Source organism: Oryzias melastigma, linkage group LG4, assembly GCF_002922805.2.
Source record: "Oryzias melastigma strain HK-1 linkage group LG4, ASM292280v2, whole genome shotgun sequence".
Classification (NCBI taxonomy): Eukaryota; Metazoa; Chordata; class Actinopteri; order Beloniformes; family Adrianichthyidae; genus Oryzias; species Oryzias melastigma.
The window spans coordinates 29,254,717-29,270,582 of NC_050515.1; the positions used below are offsets into that span (position 1 = coordinate 29,254,717).

Genomic DNA, 15,866 nt, shown 5'->3' on the forward strand with positions numbered 1-15,866 from the left:
GAGGGGGGATCAGGGGCGGAGCTACTAAAGGCCACGCCCCCTCAGAGGAGATTTTGGAAACAGAGGCTTCAGATCAACATGAAAAATGTTTTTTTAAGACATTTAAGTTGTGGGATTTTGGTTAAAAACTTTAGTCATAATTAAAACATGACTGGAAACATTTTTTTAATTAAAGAAATTGTCAAGGGGGATTTTAATAATTGTTAATATACCTTTTCACTTTGTTAAAACCTCTATGAATAGAAAAGAGTTTTGGATTTATAAATTCCAATTTTCTGAAATGATCCAAAAAGAGCCAACAGGCGTCACCAACATAATGAGATGTTTGCAGACAGATTAATTTATCTTCACATGTCCTTTTCTTTTTTTATAACATATAAAATTATTTTTGTTTGAGTTTTAAAATGTGAACTCTGCCATTTAATGTTAGCAATTCTGTCCTTTCCATTCCATTTGAAGGGGAAGTGTCAGCGAAGACCTGCAGAACCAGAGAAAGCATGCCAGAGCCTTTCTGCTGAAGATAAACCCTCAAAAATCTCAACATAAAATCTCAACATTCACATGCAGCCTCATAACATTCAAGCTTGCCGATGCAGTTTCCTCCCGCGGTGCACAGCGAGAGCGACAGAAAGACGGATGCAGAAAGCGCAGCTCAGGATTTCAGGCTCAGCTGAACAATCAACAATTGACAAAAGGGAGAATCTGGAAAGAAATTCAAGAGACTGTATCAGAAAAAATGATGCTTAAAATGACTTGAAATATGACGTCCAAACAGACTGAAGCTCTCGGCTTCTACCATGAACATTTGGAGTGAACTGAGCAGCAGAAAGGAGCCAAGCTTCAGAGGAGCAGAGGGAAGCGTGGCTGCCAAACCTGCTTCAGCCAGCTCATTTTTCTGGACATTTGTGGAAATGAAATATTAAACTGCCATTTTTATCAAGGGTTTCAAACCCCTTTTCAATTGCTTTGCTGTTGTGTCTAATTGTCTGCAGCAAGATGAGACGTCCCAGAAACTAAAATGATTCAAAAATCTGCTGGAAAATGGGAAACATTTTCTTTTTTACACTAAAAACTGTTCAGAATTTGCAAAGAGACGTGAACAAACAAGCCTGTTCGTCTCGTGCTGTATTTTATAAATAACACGTCAAGAAATATTTCAAAACAGAAGATCTTATAGCTCCTAAAAACATTCTGTGTCCAACGAGAACAACCTCTAACACCAATTTTGGTGTGCTATCATCATTTTTTTCTCTTTTACTCTCAGATATAAAAACATTTTAGTAGAATCTATTTAGTAGAAACATTTAGAATAAACTGAGATTTTATTGTCTTCTTTAAGATGTGTGGCACAAAACATATAACTAAATCATCTTTTTATATTGCTAGTATTTTTCAGGTTGTAGAAATAAAGGGATGCTTTAGAATGAAAGAGCTGCTTTACAAATACTATTAACCCTTTAACAGAGGAGCTCCAGTGTTTATGTTCTTTGATTTTCTGGAATTCTTTAATCCTTATAATTCTAGTAGACTGTGAAGGAGAAAAGTTACAGTTTGTTAAAGATTTTGTGTTTAAGTGTCACCGACGACGCCTCAGAGCAGACATTTTCCCCCTGTTCTTCTTTTAGATGAAGACAGTGTTTTTTCGAGTACACAGACAAGGCATTTCCTTTTACCACAGGGTTTAGGAACAGAAGGCAAATGAACAGAAGTGACCGTCACAGCATGCCTCCAGCAGACTCCGCTTCCAAATCCAATTTAAAGCTTGCTGAATCCCTGTCGTTTGGCGTTGTGTGCCACCTCTGCAGACCACGCCGCCTTTTTCTTACACTCCTTTCTTCTAATTTACTCCATGATCACATTTCCATCCCAAAAGAAGCCTTTTCATTTCATTTTTAAAACGTATTTTAAATGCCCACAATTGAACAAATTACAAGTCTGACAGCCTTTTATCTCTGACACTTTGAGAGACTGCAGCTCTGAAACTTCTGAATAGCTATAAAGACTCTTTCTGCAGTCGGACACAAAGAGGTGCAGACATCTTCATGTGTGCAGATGGTGGAGCGTGTGTTAAGGTTTCCTGCAGAGGGTTGGTGATCAAGTTTGGCCTCTGATCAATAGTTCACCATCAATAATCATGGCAGGACTTCAGGAGGCTTTAGTACAGCTCTTGCTTGAATAACTCTACAACCAAAAGCCCAAAAGCTGCTATGGGCAGAGACCTACGGACTGCTTTGAGGTTACAGTTTCAGAGGATCCACACGACGTTCTGCTTGAAGAAGCAAACAGGAGACGCGTTCACGATGCTATGATAGGACGGACATGGTCGCACACCGCGCTGAGACAGGCTGTGTCAAACCCCTTACCATCACACTCACACCACTCCTCAATCCAAGGTAAGACAAATGGATCAACAAAACAAGTGGTTTCATGGTGTTCATCCCAAATGCTGAGTCTGCTGTCTAAATGCTGCAGCTCAAATAGAAGACAGAGATCATTTAAAGGGTCCATACCATGAAAAAACTACTTTTTGAGCTTTAAGTGTAGGGAACCCTGGTCCTCGAGAGCCACCTTCCTGCATGTTTTCCAATACACCCTGCTCTGGCATGTTCTTATTGGCTGGACACACCTGAAGCAGGTAATCAGTCATGAGTAGAGACTCATACCAATACAGTCCAACACCAACAACCATTTCTCCACAGAACTAGTGGTGATCAGCAAACAAAAAAATAAATTCCATGTTAGACGCAGAATACCGTACATCTTCCAGTTGTGTCCTGTCTTCAACGATGACCAGGGCCACTAAAGGCAGATATATGGTGTGTTCATATGGATGTTTATTTTCATGGAAGAAACAAAGACACCCTGCTGGCTCTAGGATGACATCATGAAATGGGCAGCACCCACACGCAGCGGCAGGCAGAGCTTCAGGAATCAAGTCGTTCTACCCAAAGCCCAATGAGGCAATTATCTTTGTGATTTTGGGCTATATAAATACAATTGAATTGAATTGAATTGAATACTTCCAGGTAGCAAAAAACGTACGTATAACTAATAATTTATAATTTATCATTTTTTAACATTCCAAAGGTAATATATGATCACATATATGGCTATAGTTTACGGAATAGTTTAAGGAATCATGGTATGGCTGCTTTCATCATGTCTTGTGGTCTGTGGAGATTTGTCTTAGTTTGCTGGTCTCATATGAGGAACAGCATCTACTGCTTCAAGATTTGGTATTCTGCCAGTGTTAGTAGAACCCTCTTAAAAGACCCAAAGTGCTTCACAGTCACAGTCCCGTTCCCGTACACCCATTCACAAATGATGGTGGCTCCCATCAAACACCGGTACCAACCAGGAGCAATGTGGGGTTCAGGGTCAAACCTGTGATTTTCTGATCAGAGGTCGACCGCTCTGCCTTAGCACCGGGGCCGCCCCCCATGTCCAGCTCCTACTGCCTTCTACCATCTCTAACCCTGCAGACACTCATCTGACATCCACAGAGCGGATGGACCAGCTGTGAACGTTTGAGATGGCTGGTTGTAGCAATACCAACATACGGTGACTGAGAACCGCCATCGCAGCAAGAAAAGAGGAATGGCAGACAAAAAGGAAACTGTGCAAATGTATATATATATTTCACAGCAGTGCATGTTGCAAAAACCAGACCACTTCTGTATGTCCACTAAAAAAAACAATCCCTGATAATCGACTAGCATTATAGTTGTCTTGTTTGCATCGTTTTTTTTTGTTTGGAGTTACTTTTTCATTTTGCTGAGATCACTTTTTTATTCGCCGATATTTTTATTATTTTTGCACAGTTTTTTATTTGGTTTGCCGTTACTTGTGTTTTCCTGGGATGGCAGTTCTCAGCGGTTCTCGGCCACCAGATGGACCACCAACTTCCAATAAAACAAAAACAAACAAAAAGAAAACAAACAAACTTCCCTTTGTGCAGGAGGAAGGAAGAGAAAGGATACCCAGACTGGGCTGTGCCTGAAGCGTGGATGAACACTCGTCCAGTCCACTTGCAGAGGCTGACCGTCCAGGACCAGCAACAGTCCCACAGACTTGGCCTGACAGAAAAAAAGAGAACAGAAAGTTCCTGCATGAGCATCAAGGAGTTCAATACAAGTTTGTACACCAGGGGCCCGTTCCAAGAAGCAGGTTTTGTTGGAACTCTGAGTTTGTGAACTCCAAATTCAGTAAAACTCTTGAGTTTTCGGTTCCAGAAAGAGAGATAACTCAAACCCATGAAAGTGGGTGAAACCAAACCCGTTCCAAGAAGCGGGTTAAGCTGAACTCAGAATCAATCACTATGGTAACTGAGTCTGTGAACGAAACCTGGTCGGTAGCAGGTTTTCTTCAGGAAACTTAGAGTTCTCTGCGGTCTCCGCCCCTTTTTAAAGTGAAAGATGTTCAAATATGAGTTCCTCATGAACATTTAGAGAACATTCACATTAGAGACGTCACGTTTCCACCACTCAGAAACCAGAATGACATGTTCATTCATAGAGGATCATGTAGAGAGGAGGCTGATTAATCCAGAGGAAATGTTATTTACGTCGGTAGAGGATTTGGAGGACACGAGTCGACTGACTGATGCTTCCCAATTCATTTTTATTTCAGCGATATTATAAATAGTGAGTTCTTCCAGGGACTCGCTATTAAAAAACACAGTTTTGTTTTCCTTATTTTAAACCCTTAACAATAGAAATTATTGAGTGTCAAACACCGAGAAAGGCTCTGAACTCATCTACCGTCCAGCACTTGCGTCAAACATTAGCTCGGTGGTCAGCAACGCTGCTTCCCACTGCGGAGTTTGCGAGTTCAATTCCTGGCTATAGAAAGTGTTTTTATGCTTAAAAAAAGAATTCGGCGAATATTTCTTAAATCTTGAGAATAAAAATTAAATAAAACTTTTTTTAACATATGCCAGGTAGCTACAGTTTCTTTTTAGCGTGCGGTGATATCCGTGTGTGTAGGTGGGGGGGTTACCAAAACTGGTCATTCATGCGATTACGGAGATTACTGGTTAAATTAGTAACAGATCAAAAACCATTCCTTAACAAGAGACAAAATAACCTTCCTGACATTATTTATTCATTATTAGAAATGATTCAAATAACTGCAGATATTTTCTCTCTGTTCTACCGCTGCAGCTGTGTTGCTTTTCTTGCAGAAAATGTTCTCCTATAGTCGCATATGCTTGAAGGAACTTATCAATTTCCATCGCCGGAAGTACTAAACTCAGGTGTTTGTTCCCGTTGCCATGGTGAATCGTGCTGTCTTTGCTGCATTGATCAGGGCTTTTAATGGTCGCGACGCTCACACCTGATTCTGGTTCTGACAACTTCAAGTTGATTGAATCAAACATTTTCAGCTGTTCTGAAACCGAAAACCCTGAGTTTGGGAATTTAGAGTCCAGTGACTCTAAGCTCAGGTTTGAACTCTAAATTTGTTGAACCTGCTTCTTGAAACGGGCCCCAGAAGTAGGCTAATGTTTTCTCAATCCCACTTTAACGCTCCTCAAAACAAACATCTGTAGAGCAGATGAGAAAATCTTGTTAAATAAAGTACTGAAACACAGGATGAGGAGGCTTGATGAAGCAGAATAGATTAACTTTTGTGTGTGTAAGTGTCAACACCGGACATTTTAGATGTGAAGAAGTGGTTACTGACGTTGACGGCCCGGGAGAAGGCCACAGCCACTCGCTCGTCCTCCCGACTCACATAGACGCAGCTTATCATCTCTTCACGCTCCGCTGTCAAAACACAACATGTTACTGATTACAGCTGAAATGCAACACGCAGCACAAGCAAGGAATCCTAAGACAGGCATTTTAAATGCAGCTTTTGGTTGAGCTGAAGTCCCCTGTGTTTTGAAGACGTTCCTCAGATCCTCCGGTGTGTAGTATGAGGGGCTGAGAGGTCTCCGTTTGTTGAGTCACTTCATGTTTTAAAGAAAACTTTACCAGTTTGCTGAGATTCAGCTTGCTTAGCTTTTAAATCATGATGCATCCACCTCCATGCTTAGCTATAGAGATGGGCACGGGTGTCAAACTCAATCGTACAAGGGGCTAAAATCCAAAACACCTTAGGTCACAGGTCGAACAGGATGAACATTTATTGAACACTATAAAACTACATTTTACTACTACATTTACTACATTTCTCTCTGTCCCCTTTTCATGTTTTTCTTTTTCCATCATGTTTGAGTTTACACCTCAAGTTTATATTGTATGTTTTTACTATTAATGAATAAAAATGGGAAATAAATTTTAAACTGTAACTTTTCAACATAATTATGAACTTGAGCTTAGGTTAGCTAAAATGGCTAGCATGTACTGAAATATTAGCTAAACTCCAAAATAGCCTAAAAAATCTTCGTCTATGCAGAAATAGTTCAAAAAGCTGGGAGAATGCCAATTTTTAAAACTTTCAAATTGTAACTTTTTAACATAATTATGAATTATAAAGTCGGTAATATTATTCCAGAATAAATCATCTTAAACCTTAAATAACTTTCAATATTTTACTCTCCATAGAAACATATTTTCTCAAAAGTTTACAAGTTAAAAATAAGATAACATTGGGTCATTAATAACAATAAATAAAATGATCTGGAGAGCCAGATAGAATTACCCGGAGGGCCGGATCCGGCCCCCGGGCCTTGACTTTGACATATGAGTTATAAAGGACCTTGTTTTTGTTTTTCCAAAGAATGTGCTCACAGAAACAGCCTTACCTCTGCCTAATAACCAGCGGTAGTAGAACCAGGCACTCTGGTCGTTGGGGTCGGTGAAGAAGGCGTTCTGAACCAGCTCATACTCTAGAGAAAGTGAGAACACACCGCACCGTTCAGAGCGTTTTCTTGGCTCACACTGCCACCTGCTTGCTGGGCCTGCTCACTGCAGAGAGCAGACGCTCACCTTTGAGCAGCTGCTCCTCACAGACGCGGTGGGACTGAGGGCCGCGGGGGGAGGAGGCGAGAGGCGGCTGCCGGCACACCTCCGGAGCCTGCGGGTGCAGTGCGGGCAGCAGGGTGCTGCGGTAATGCCAGCTGGAGTAGTTGGAGAAGTTGGATCCTATGAGACGATCGGTAAACTCCAGCTCCTGATCCGCTGGAACGCCTGACACCTTCACAACCATCCGGCGGTAATCCCAGCAATGGACTGGTTCAAACCGCAGCACCACAAAACAAGAGGGAAAAAACATATATAATCAACATGATTTCTTGTACTTGCACTGATCCATTACAGACCCACTCTGATCCTCCTGATCTATTCTTAAAGCGTTCTCATTATGATTATGACGTTTCTAGCTTAAATCAAAAAGCCTGTGTAGGACATAATATCTGCAGAGCTGCAGGAGTTCATTAGAAATTCTCCTCCAATTTGTGGGCAGGAATGCTGGCATGAAGAACCCCCCCGCTCTTGTTGCTGAGAGCTCTCCATTTACATGCTCTCCCGCTAGCTTACAGACCCTCACATTACCAAGCTAACATTAGTGGTGCAACAAAAACAGTCCAGTTCTGATCCAGATTCCAGGTCAGACGAGGAAAACAAAGACGTTCATGGATCCATTTGTCTGCAGTGGGTGATCAGATGATCAGAAACAACAAAAACACCAAAAAAACACTTTCATTGGAGTGGGTCTTTGAGGAGTTTGTAACTGGATGCTGCGACATTTGAAATATAAAACCTTTAGTAACACACTGCAATGAGGATCCCCTCATTAATGTCACTTAGTGCATTATTGAGACAGTAGTAATTATACATCAGATAAAGCAATTGTTAATCCCTTATTCTAGAGCTTAGTGATATGGACCAAAAAAATCTCATCTCCAGTTTTTTTCATTCCAAATTCGATTTTCAATTTTAATTGATTTTTTTCTCCCTATTTTTACTTTCTTTGACAAAAGTTACAAATAACAGAACATTTTTAACAACTATTTTATTTTAACATGTTCTTCGGAAATTGGCTCGAAGACAAAGTGCAACTAAATACAAGCTGTACAAATGTTTTTTATAACAATGCAGCAGGTGTTTTGTGAGCTACCACTAGCTTAAGCATCTAATAAAGAAAAACGATATTAATGATGCACAATATTGACCTTTTACAACCGATACCAGTATTTTTCTGGCCTCTTGCAGCCAATACTGATATTCAACTATTATTTTTTTTGAAAACTTGGGATAAAATATTTTCAAGTCCACAGTAAGAGTGGATGGCTCTAATGTTTTCTAACAAATGTGCAGAACTTGTTTTACCTGCAAATAAATTGAACAACAGCTAGTTGAAACTCTATTAGGTTTTTCAGTCTGCCATATCTGTAAATAGAGAAAGGGCATTTTAATGGTCAGAACAAATGTTAAGACGTTAACCTAAATAGCAATGTAACAAGCACATTTTTTAATACAAATAATGCTCACTATAATAACGTGCAAAAGAAATACTTTAATTCCAAAGTTAAAAAAAATACTGTTTTGTTATAAACTGATGTGCAAAATAAATGTTTGCCCATTAAAATGAACTTTTCAAAAACATATGCATGTGCTTGGATTCTAACAGATGTGAATCAAGAGCGCCTCTCTGCCAGAATCCGGTGTGTTTAGGGCGGTGTCTGGACAGGTTACTGCTGTTCCCGCTCTGTTACGTTTTTGTTACATCTGTCTCTCTGTCTTTTTTCCTCTGCAAGCTGCACGTGAACAGTCATACACATGTGTTTATGCCGTTCTGAGCGAGAGTGCGGGTGAGTACAGAGGGCTCTGGTATATGTGCAGCAGCAACGCATAAACCAAGTATGAGGGAAAGATGTAGAGAGCACCAGATGCAACAAGAAACTACATCAACACACAAACGTGAAGAAAATAAGAGACTCTGGAAAAATAATTCAAATCTGGAACCATTTTACTTTAATTGATAACACAAACAGCATTTTCCTGGCATAAAATAAGGTGGTGGTGTCTCATCGAGACCTCAGATTTGCATACCTTAACAACACCCCCCACGGGTTAAAATTAAATTCCAAATTAAATCTGAAACAAAAAGGTTAGAATCAAACTCATTTTTTGTATTAATAGTAGTATTGAAACTAACTGTGGGGAACATTTAAATATGTCAAATAATTATTATACATATACATAATATACACAAATAATTAAACCTCAACAGTGCTGTTTTTCAATAGGCCATATAACATTTTCGATTTATTTTAATCTGACAGCAGCACATTCAGGTTCCTTTCGAAATAAAATTCAGTCTTAAAAACATCCTCCTAAAGCAGTAAATATGTTGCAGTTTTTTTAATGTTATTTTCAAATTTAAGAACTTTTCTTCTCAACAGAAACTATGGGTATTGCTGTGGCGCAGAAGATAATAAAGGTTAAAGTTAATCTTAAAATTACGGAAGCCGATAACGACCTTCCTTACTTTTTATTTTTACTCTCTTTTTAATCGAAAACATAGTTTATTTTCTCGTTATGAGATAATCAAGAAAGGAGAACAGAATAGAATAGAACAGAATAGAATAGAACAGAATAGAACAGAATAGAATAGAATAGAATAAAATAGAAAATACTTTATTAATCCCTTTGGAAGTCCTCAGGGAAATTCAGGTCCCAGAGTCCATACAGCACACAGATGGAGTAAAATAACAAAATAAAGTAAAATAGACTGAATATAAAGTAAAATACACTGAATATAGCTAAATATACAATAGAAAAAAAATAAATAATGCAGAAAATCAACATTGCACGATACCCTGAAAGAATGAAGCGTCTCCCTCCAGCTCTCAAAGACAGAGACTTCAGCTGATTGAAAACACTCCACAAACGTTGTTTTTAGTCTATTTTTTATTTAGTTGGGGGATCTATGCTCTTTAAACGTCTTAATTCAGTCTCATGCACCAGCCACTCCCTTAATTTCCCCCAAAAACCAGAACAAACATCGATAGATTGACAGAATTCAGGTCTGCGGAGCGTGTCTGCATGGTGCGTTCACTGAGATCCGGACATCAGCAGCAAAACAAAACAGTTTATCAGAGAAAACGTCGAACATCAGAACTGATCCATTTTTAATCATTGATTAAATAGTGTCGACATTTTTTTCTGAAAAACTGCTTTGTTTCCCTGAGGATTGCATAAAAAAGGACAAAAGCAAAGTAGCGGATTGAGTTGGGCCAAGTGGCTTTTTGGGCATCTAATGTCCAGAGTTCATTGAACGCACCATGCACAGATTCTTGTCAGCGCTGTGATCTGTCAATCAGCCTGTTCGGAGGTTTGGGGGAATAAAGGGATGAGGGCTGGTGGATGAGATGGATTGAAGGTGTTTGAGGCTGTTTATCTTGTCAACCACAAAATAAAGAGACTTAAAATCGAGGAAGCCTGCTTCTCCGTGCGGGACAAGGTGTGCGGGACTCTTCCTTCATTACTGATTATCTCGTTATCACGAGAAAACAAACTTCGTTTTCTTGGGAAAATTAAGTTTGTTTTCTTGTTATAACGAGTTATCTCGTTTTCTCAAGAAAACAAAGTTCGTTTTTTCTTGATAACGACATTATCTCGTTATCACGAGAAAACGATCTAGAAAAAAAAAAAAGTATGGCAGGCCGTTTTCGGCTTCCGCATAAAATAAACAGTTCTGATAATAGATTTTATCAAAATTTTTACTCAGTCAACAGCTGTTGACAGATTTTGGTAAAACACATAAGGTCTCTTCATTTAGTGTCATTTCAGGAGTGGTTAAAGTTTATTTTACTACTACTACTAGATTACCTCATTAAAAAACATAAATGACACAATGTAGCTAACAAACCCATTATTGATACATAATAAAACAACAAATTATTCTAATTTGAAGCTCTATGCAAAAACTTCTGCTCAAACATAAAAAAACACGTTCAGACTCTTAACAACTCCAGCACTGCGACTGGATGCCCCCCAGCCCCGCCCTCCTGCGCGCAGGCTCTCCTCTCTCTCCCGCTCAGCCCCGCCCCCCTGCGCGCAGGCTCTCCTCTCTCACTCCCGCTCAGCCCCGCCCCCCTGCGTGCAGGCTCTCCTCTCTCACTCCCGCTCAGCCCCGCCCCCCTGCGCGAAGGCTCTCCTCTCTCACTCCCGCTCAGCCCCGCCCCCCTGCGTGCAGGCTCTCCTCTCTGACTTCCGCTCAGCCCCGACCCCCTGGGCGCAGGCTCCCCTCTCTCATTCCCACTCAGCCCCGCCCCCCTGTGCGCAGGCTCTCCTCTCTCACTCCCACTCAGCCCCGCCCCGCTCGAAGCACGCGCGCCCAGGCGGTCTCCTTTTCTCATGGAGTTACTCCTGTGAAAAGATTCCTCTCTTCATTTCCGTTACCTACTTTTTGGGGATCCTGATTTTTTAAAGCATGTCTTCTCTCCCTCACACTCTGTGGGCGTCTCTCACAATCAGCGCACCTGCAGAAGTCTAATCCAGTCCATTTTCTTATAAGGGGAGGGGGCCCTGCATTGATGTTTCCAAAACAACCTATACAAATATTACCACCTTGACATTAAAAATCTAAATATTTGTGATTATATTTTGCTTATTTGTTTACTGAAATGATTTTTTTCTATTTTATCATAATGGACCTCTGTAGGCCCTCTCTCAGTCTGGGCACCTAGAATCAGCCACCTTTCCCCGCCCTGTTCGGTGCGCAGGAGCTGGTGGCGCCCGCCACCAAATTCTCTATGCAGGAAAACCCGACAAAGGAAGAGTGTAGAGTCTGCAGGGACATAATTCCATATATAGTCTCCTTCACAACATCTGAGAGAACCTTCTCTAAAACAGAGCAGATCATTACTGACAGAAGAAACCAGATCAGCTCCTCAAAGTCATGTTTCCCAGGTAGTGATAGAGAGGACTCCTCACTACACATTTTATACACTTTTCTCAGACAAACATGAATATTTTCAGTCTTTTCTCTCGTGTTTTTATTCTCACTGTTCAAACTTTCATAGAAAAAAAAAAGTCTAGTATTTGGATGAAAACAAGCATCTAATCACAATGAAGACTTGTGCAATGCTGGTGAGCTGAACATGCCCTGTCTGTGTGAACAACTGCAGATCGATTGACAAGTTCAACAGAAAAGTGGTGCTGAAAAAAATCCACCAAACAGCGAGACTCCACAGCAGGGGTGTCGAACTCCAGGCCTCGAGGGCTGACGTCCTGATGGTTTCCCAGAAACCCTGCCCTATCTGCTGCTGATTACCTGGATCAATAAGGAGCTTCAATGGCAGATTGGTTGGAAAACATGTAGGACACCAGCCCTCGAGGCCTGGAGTTTGATACCTGTGATCCAAAGGTACACTACGATATTAGCAAGGTAAAACTGCACAGTAGTGATACTGCTCTCCCTAGGATTGATCAGAGTGGGGGGGTGCAGGTGGAGACATAAACAGACAATGATCTGCAGCAGAATCATGGGATGCATTTTTGGGTAGCCAATGAGCTCAAAGCCCCGCCCCCATGTAAAATTAGGACCAACTCAACAACGAAAACTCAAAAATTAGAATTGAAACTGAAAACTGAGGACTGAAAGTGAAGATTCAGAAAAGAAAATGTTAAAATTCAAAACAGCAGCTGTTACCAATAGAGAAATTGTTTTTTAAATTGGTAATGTTTACATTTACAGGATTTTTTTCAAGTTTTCTGTATTTTTTTTCACATTTTCAAGATTTATTTCAAGTTTCCAGTTTTTATTTTTTTTTTATTTACAATGTCTTGTTTTTAAATTTAAAAAAAGTTTCATTCACAATGTATATTATTCAATTTTTCAATCAGTTTTTTCGTTGACATTAAGCTGCTCCTGATTTGAGCCCATAGCAACAATTATCAGTATATGCTGTGAAATCTTGGAGGATCTGAATATCTCCTGTGCTTTCAGCTGCTCCCTTCAGGGGACGCCACAGCAAACCCCCTGACCCTCTTCTCTGCAGCATCCTCACAGACAACAACCACCCTCACGTCTTTCTCCTCTGCATACATGAACCTCCTCCTTGGTCTTCAACACATAAAGATTCAAAAATCTATATTTTGAAAAAACAAACAAAAATAAAGCATGTACTTGTGAGGAAAGTTTGGTGGTACTGAACTTAACCATACCAGGTCTGTCCAAAACTAACTCTAGGACTGATAGAATTTAATTCTAAATGAAGGCATCTACAGAAGGATCCACTTTCATTTTATAGAATGTAATAACTCCACTGCGCCTCCTGCATACTGTGGGATGATGACCAGCAGTGGATGAGTAGCTAGAGACAGCAGCTGAGACCCACTCTGTGAGGGAACACTGAGCTACTCAACCATGTCTCTCACAGCGCTGGCCTCCGACACCGGTTTGCTTTTCCTTGATCCCATTAGTACGTCTCTTTGCTCGGAGGATAAATCTACACGTCTGTCTTTGGGTTCACATCACACACTCACAGTTGCGGTCATCCAGGCTCAAGCAGCGGTCACACAAGCTCAGCTCTCTGGCCCAGTTGGGTCGAGGCAAACGGGTTGAGACCCAGCCTCTGTGGTGCCAGCTCCCATAAGACTTCGGGTTGATCTTCAGACACGCCTCCAGAAACGACAGCTCTGCCTCGTAGAGCTTCTGCATCTCATCCGCGTCTCTGCAGGACACAGAAAAGCAGCCTTTGAAACACGGCTGCTTCACACCTGCCCATTCAGAGCGAGTGATCTAACCTGATGGTCTCCAGGTGCATCAGGATCTCTCTTCTGTAGTTCCAGAGGGTTGCAAAGTCAGGGTTAGACGACAGGAGCTGCTGAGTCAGCTGAAGAGCTTCATCGTCAAAAACTCCTTCCTTCCTCTGCCATGCAAGAGGAAGAAGATGGAGAGAAAATGTTAAAATAAAACATTTTGAAGTGAAACAAACTTCCTGACTGGGGCAGACCTTAGAAAAACAGGCATCCCGTGCTGCCACATAGATTTTCAGCTTCTTCTCTCGCTCCTTTCTCTTCTCCTCCTCCTGCTGAGCGGTGGTTTTAACCTTCACCCGACCGTGCTGTCAGGAGCAGAGAACAGGGCTGAGCTGGACTCACAGCCACGGATTCCCGTGTGTTAGCTGACAGTCATTCTGCACATATCCTGTCCTCCTAAGACAGGGTCTGCAACCTTTAACACTTAAAGAGCCATTTGGGTCGATTTCTCACTGACCACAACCCAGTAAGAGCCACACATCCTCCAAAAATAAGACTTTGTATTTACGTTATTGTTTCTTTTTATAATAAATATAATTAAGCCTTTTTTTGGCATAAATAAAACAAAGTTTAAGGGAAAATATATTTATTTTCCAAATATGGAACAGCTTATAACTTAATAGAAGTTCACAAAACTTCCTGTGTCACATAGGATCATCTCGATGGAGCAAATCTAGTGGTAGGTAGAGTAATGCCAGCAATGAATATATATACACATTTTTAAACGTTTGTGGTGCTTCTTAGCCAGAAATTCGTAAATCTAACTTTCTAAAATTAACAGTCTAATTAGCTTTATATTTTTAACCATGAGGCGGATTTAAAACGCTTAAATTTGTCAAAATGTTTAGTTCTCGACTATCTAATCACTGTAGCTACTGTGCTTTGGAGAGAGATACGTTATTTTACTTTTCTTTTTTAAACTTTACAGTAACTTTTAAACTAAAGTCTTTGTAATTTTCTTCATCAGGAGAGCCAGGATGGAGGGTGGAAGAGTCAGACGTGGCTCAGGAGCCTCGGGTTGCAGACCCCTGTCCTAAGAATATCCACCTGTCTCTGAATGAACCCAGCATGTTATCGGTGCCTTGTGCAGCTTTTATAAACACAGACATGTTTGCAGACGTCTGTCAGCCCTCAGGAGAGAGACGGAGCGCGCTCACCATCCTCGCTGCTTCCTGCAGGACGGTTGACCTCTCGGAGGGACCGGCGGTGGTTGGGCCTCAGTCACGCTGACACACAAACGGTATGAAGGTCAGCATACAAAGCTCTCTTTGTGTAGAAACACACTAAACGATGTTTCCATCCCCGCTGTAGTTGTGGGCATGATGGAGAGACTCGTTCAGGTCTCGTTCAGTGAAGCCACACACTCACAGTCCTGAAGCTGTAACAGTACACTCACTCACTCACAACAATCTGAACACACGTTCGTTTAAATGCCCACAGACTCACCGGTGTGTCCGGTTGATGTTTTTCACCAGGAATTTTGATTCGTCACGTCAGTAACGACTACAATTTTCTTATTTCCGTCGCAGTGAAATGACGTAACTCACTGTTGTGTTTTCTGTCTGCGGTGTTCTGTCGCCCTCTAGCGGAAAGAACTGTTAACACATTAAAGACCCACTCCAATGAAAATGGGTTTTTGGTGTTTAACATCATTGAGGTTAATCACTGGAGACGACATGCAGGCTTTTTACTATTGTCCAAGATAGGTAAAGAGTGACGCCATATTGGTATAAAAAAAAACGAGACATGGCTTAACACAACCAATAAAATGACCATAAAATAACCAATATTGGTCTGATTTTAAAAAGGAAAAAACTCTGATTTTTAGAAAAATAATTCCCGGGTCAAGATAATAATGGTTTTGTACAAAGTGCAACAAATGAACGACATTTCAGACTTTTGTAAAAAATAAAAGGTTATTACTGGAGCTGTCACGCGATTACATTTTTTAATCGCGATTAATCGCATTGTCCATAGTTAACTCGCGATTAATCGCAAATTAAAATGTGGCCTTTTTTAGGAAAAAAATGTGTGTGGAATTTAGCAGTTCTACATTAATTATAAAAACAAGAATAGCAAAATTAATAGTTTTCATCAGAAATACTTTATTTTGTAACATTGTATTGAGATAAACTTTCTTAACAATAAAAG

At 40.7% G+C, this 15,866-nt stretch overlaps 1 protein-coding gene across 1 annotated transcript in view; it reads right to left on the reverse strand.

The window, feature by feature from the left end:
• The window catches only part of rabggta (Rab geranylgeranyltransferase subunit alpha), a 20,323-nt gene extending 5,024 nt beyond the window's left edge, over window positions 1-15,299 (reverse strand). Inside the window, exons 1-9 of the mRNA XM_024259124.2 lie at window positions 15,162-15,299; window positions 14,873-14,941; window positions 13,910-14,020; window positions 13,701-13,825; window positions 13,440-13,627; window positions 6,933-7,175; window positions 6,749-6,832; window positions 5,683-5,765; window positions 3,981-4,076 (exon numbers count right to left, since the gene is read on the reverse strand). Of these exons, the coding sequence (XP_024114892.1) occupies window positions 3,981-4,076; window positions 5,683-5,765; window positions 6,749-6,832; window positions 6,933-7,175; window positions 13,440-13,627; window positions 13,701-13,825; window positions 13,910-14,020; window positions 14,873-14,875 (933 nt within the window). The 5' untranslated portion in view covers window positions 14,876-14,941; window positions 15,162-15,299. The remainder of the gene's footprint in view (window positions 1-3,980; window positions 4,077-5,682; window positions 5,766-6,748; window positions 6,833-6,932; window positions 7,176-13,439; window positions 13,628-13,700; window positions 13,826-13,909; window positions 14,021-14,872; window positions 14,942-15,161) is intronic.
• Window positions 15,300-15,866: the final 567 nt, after the last annotated feature.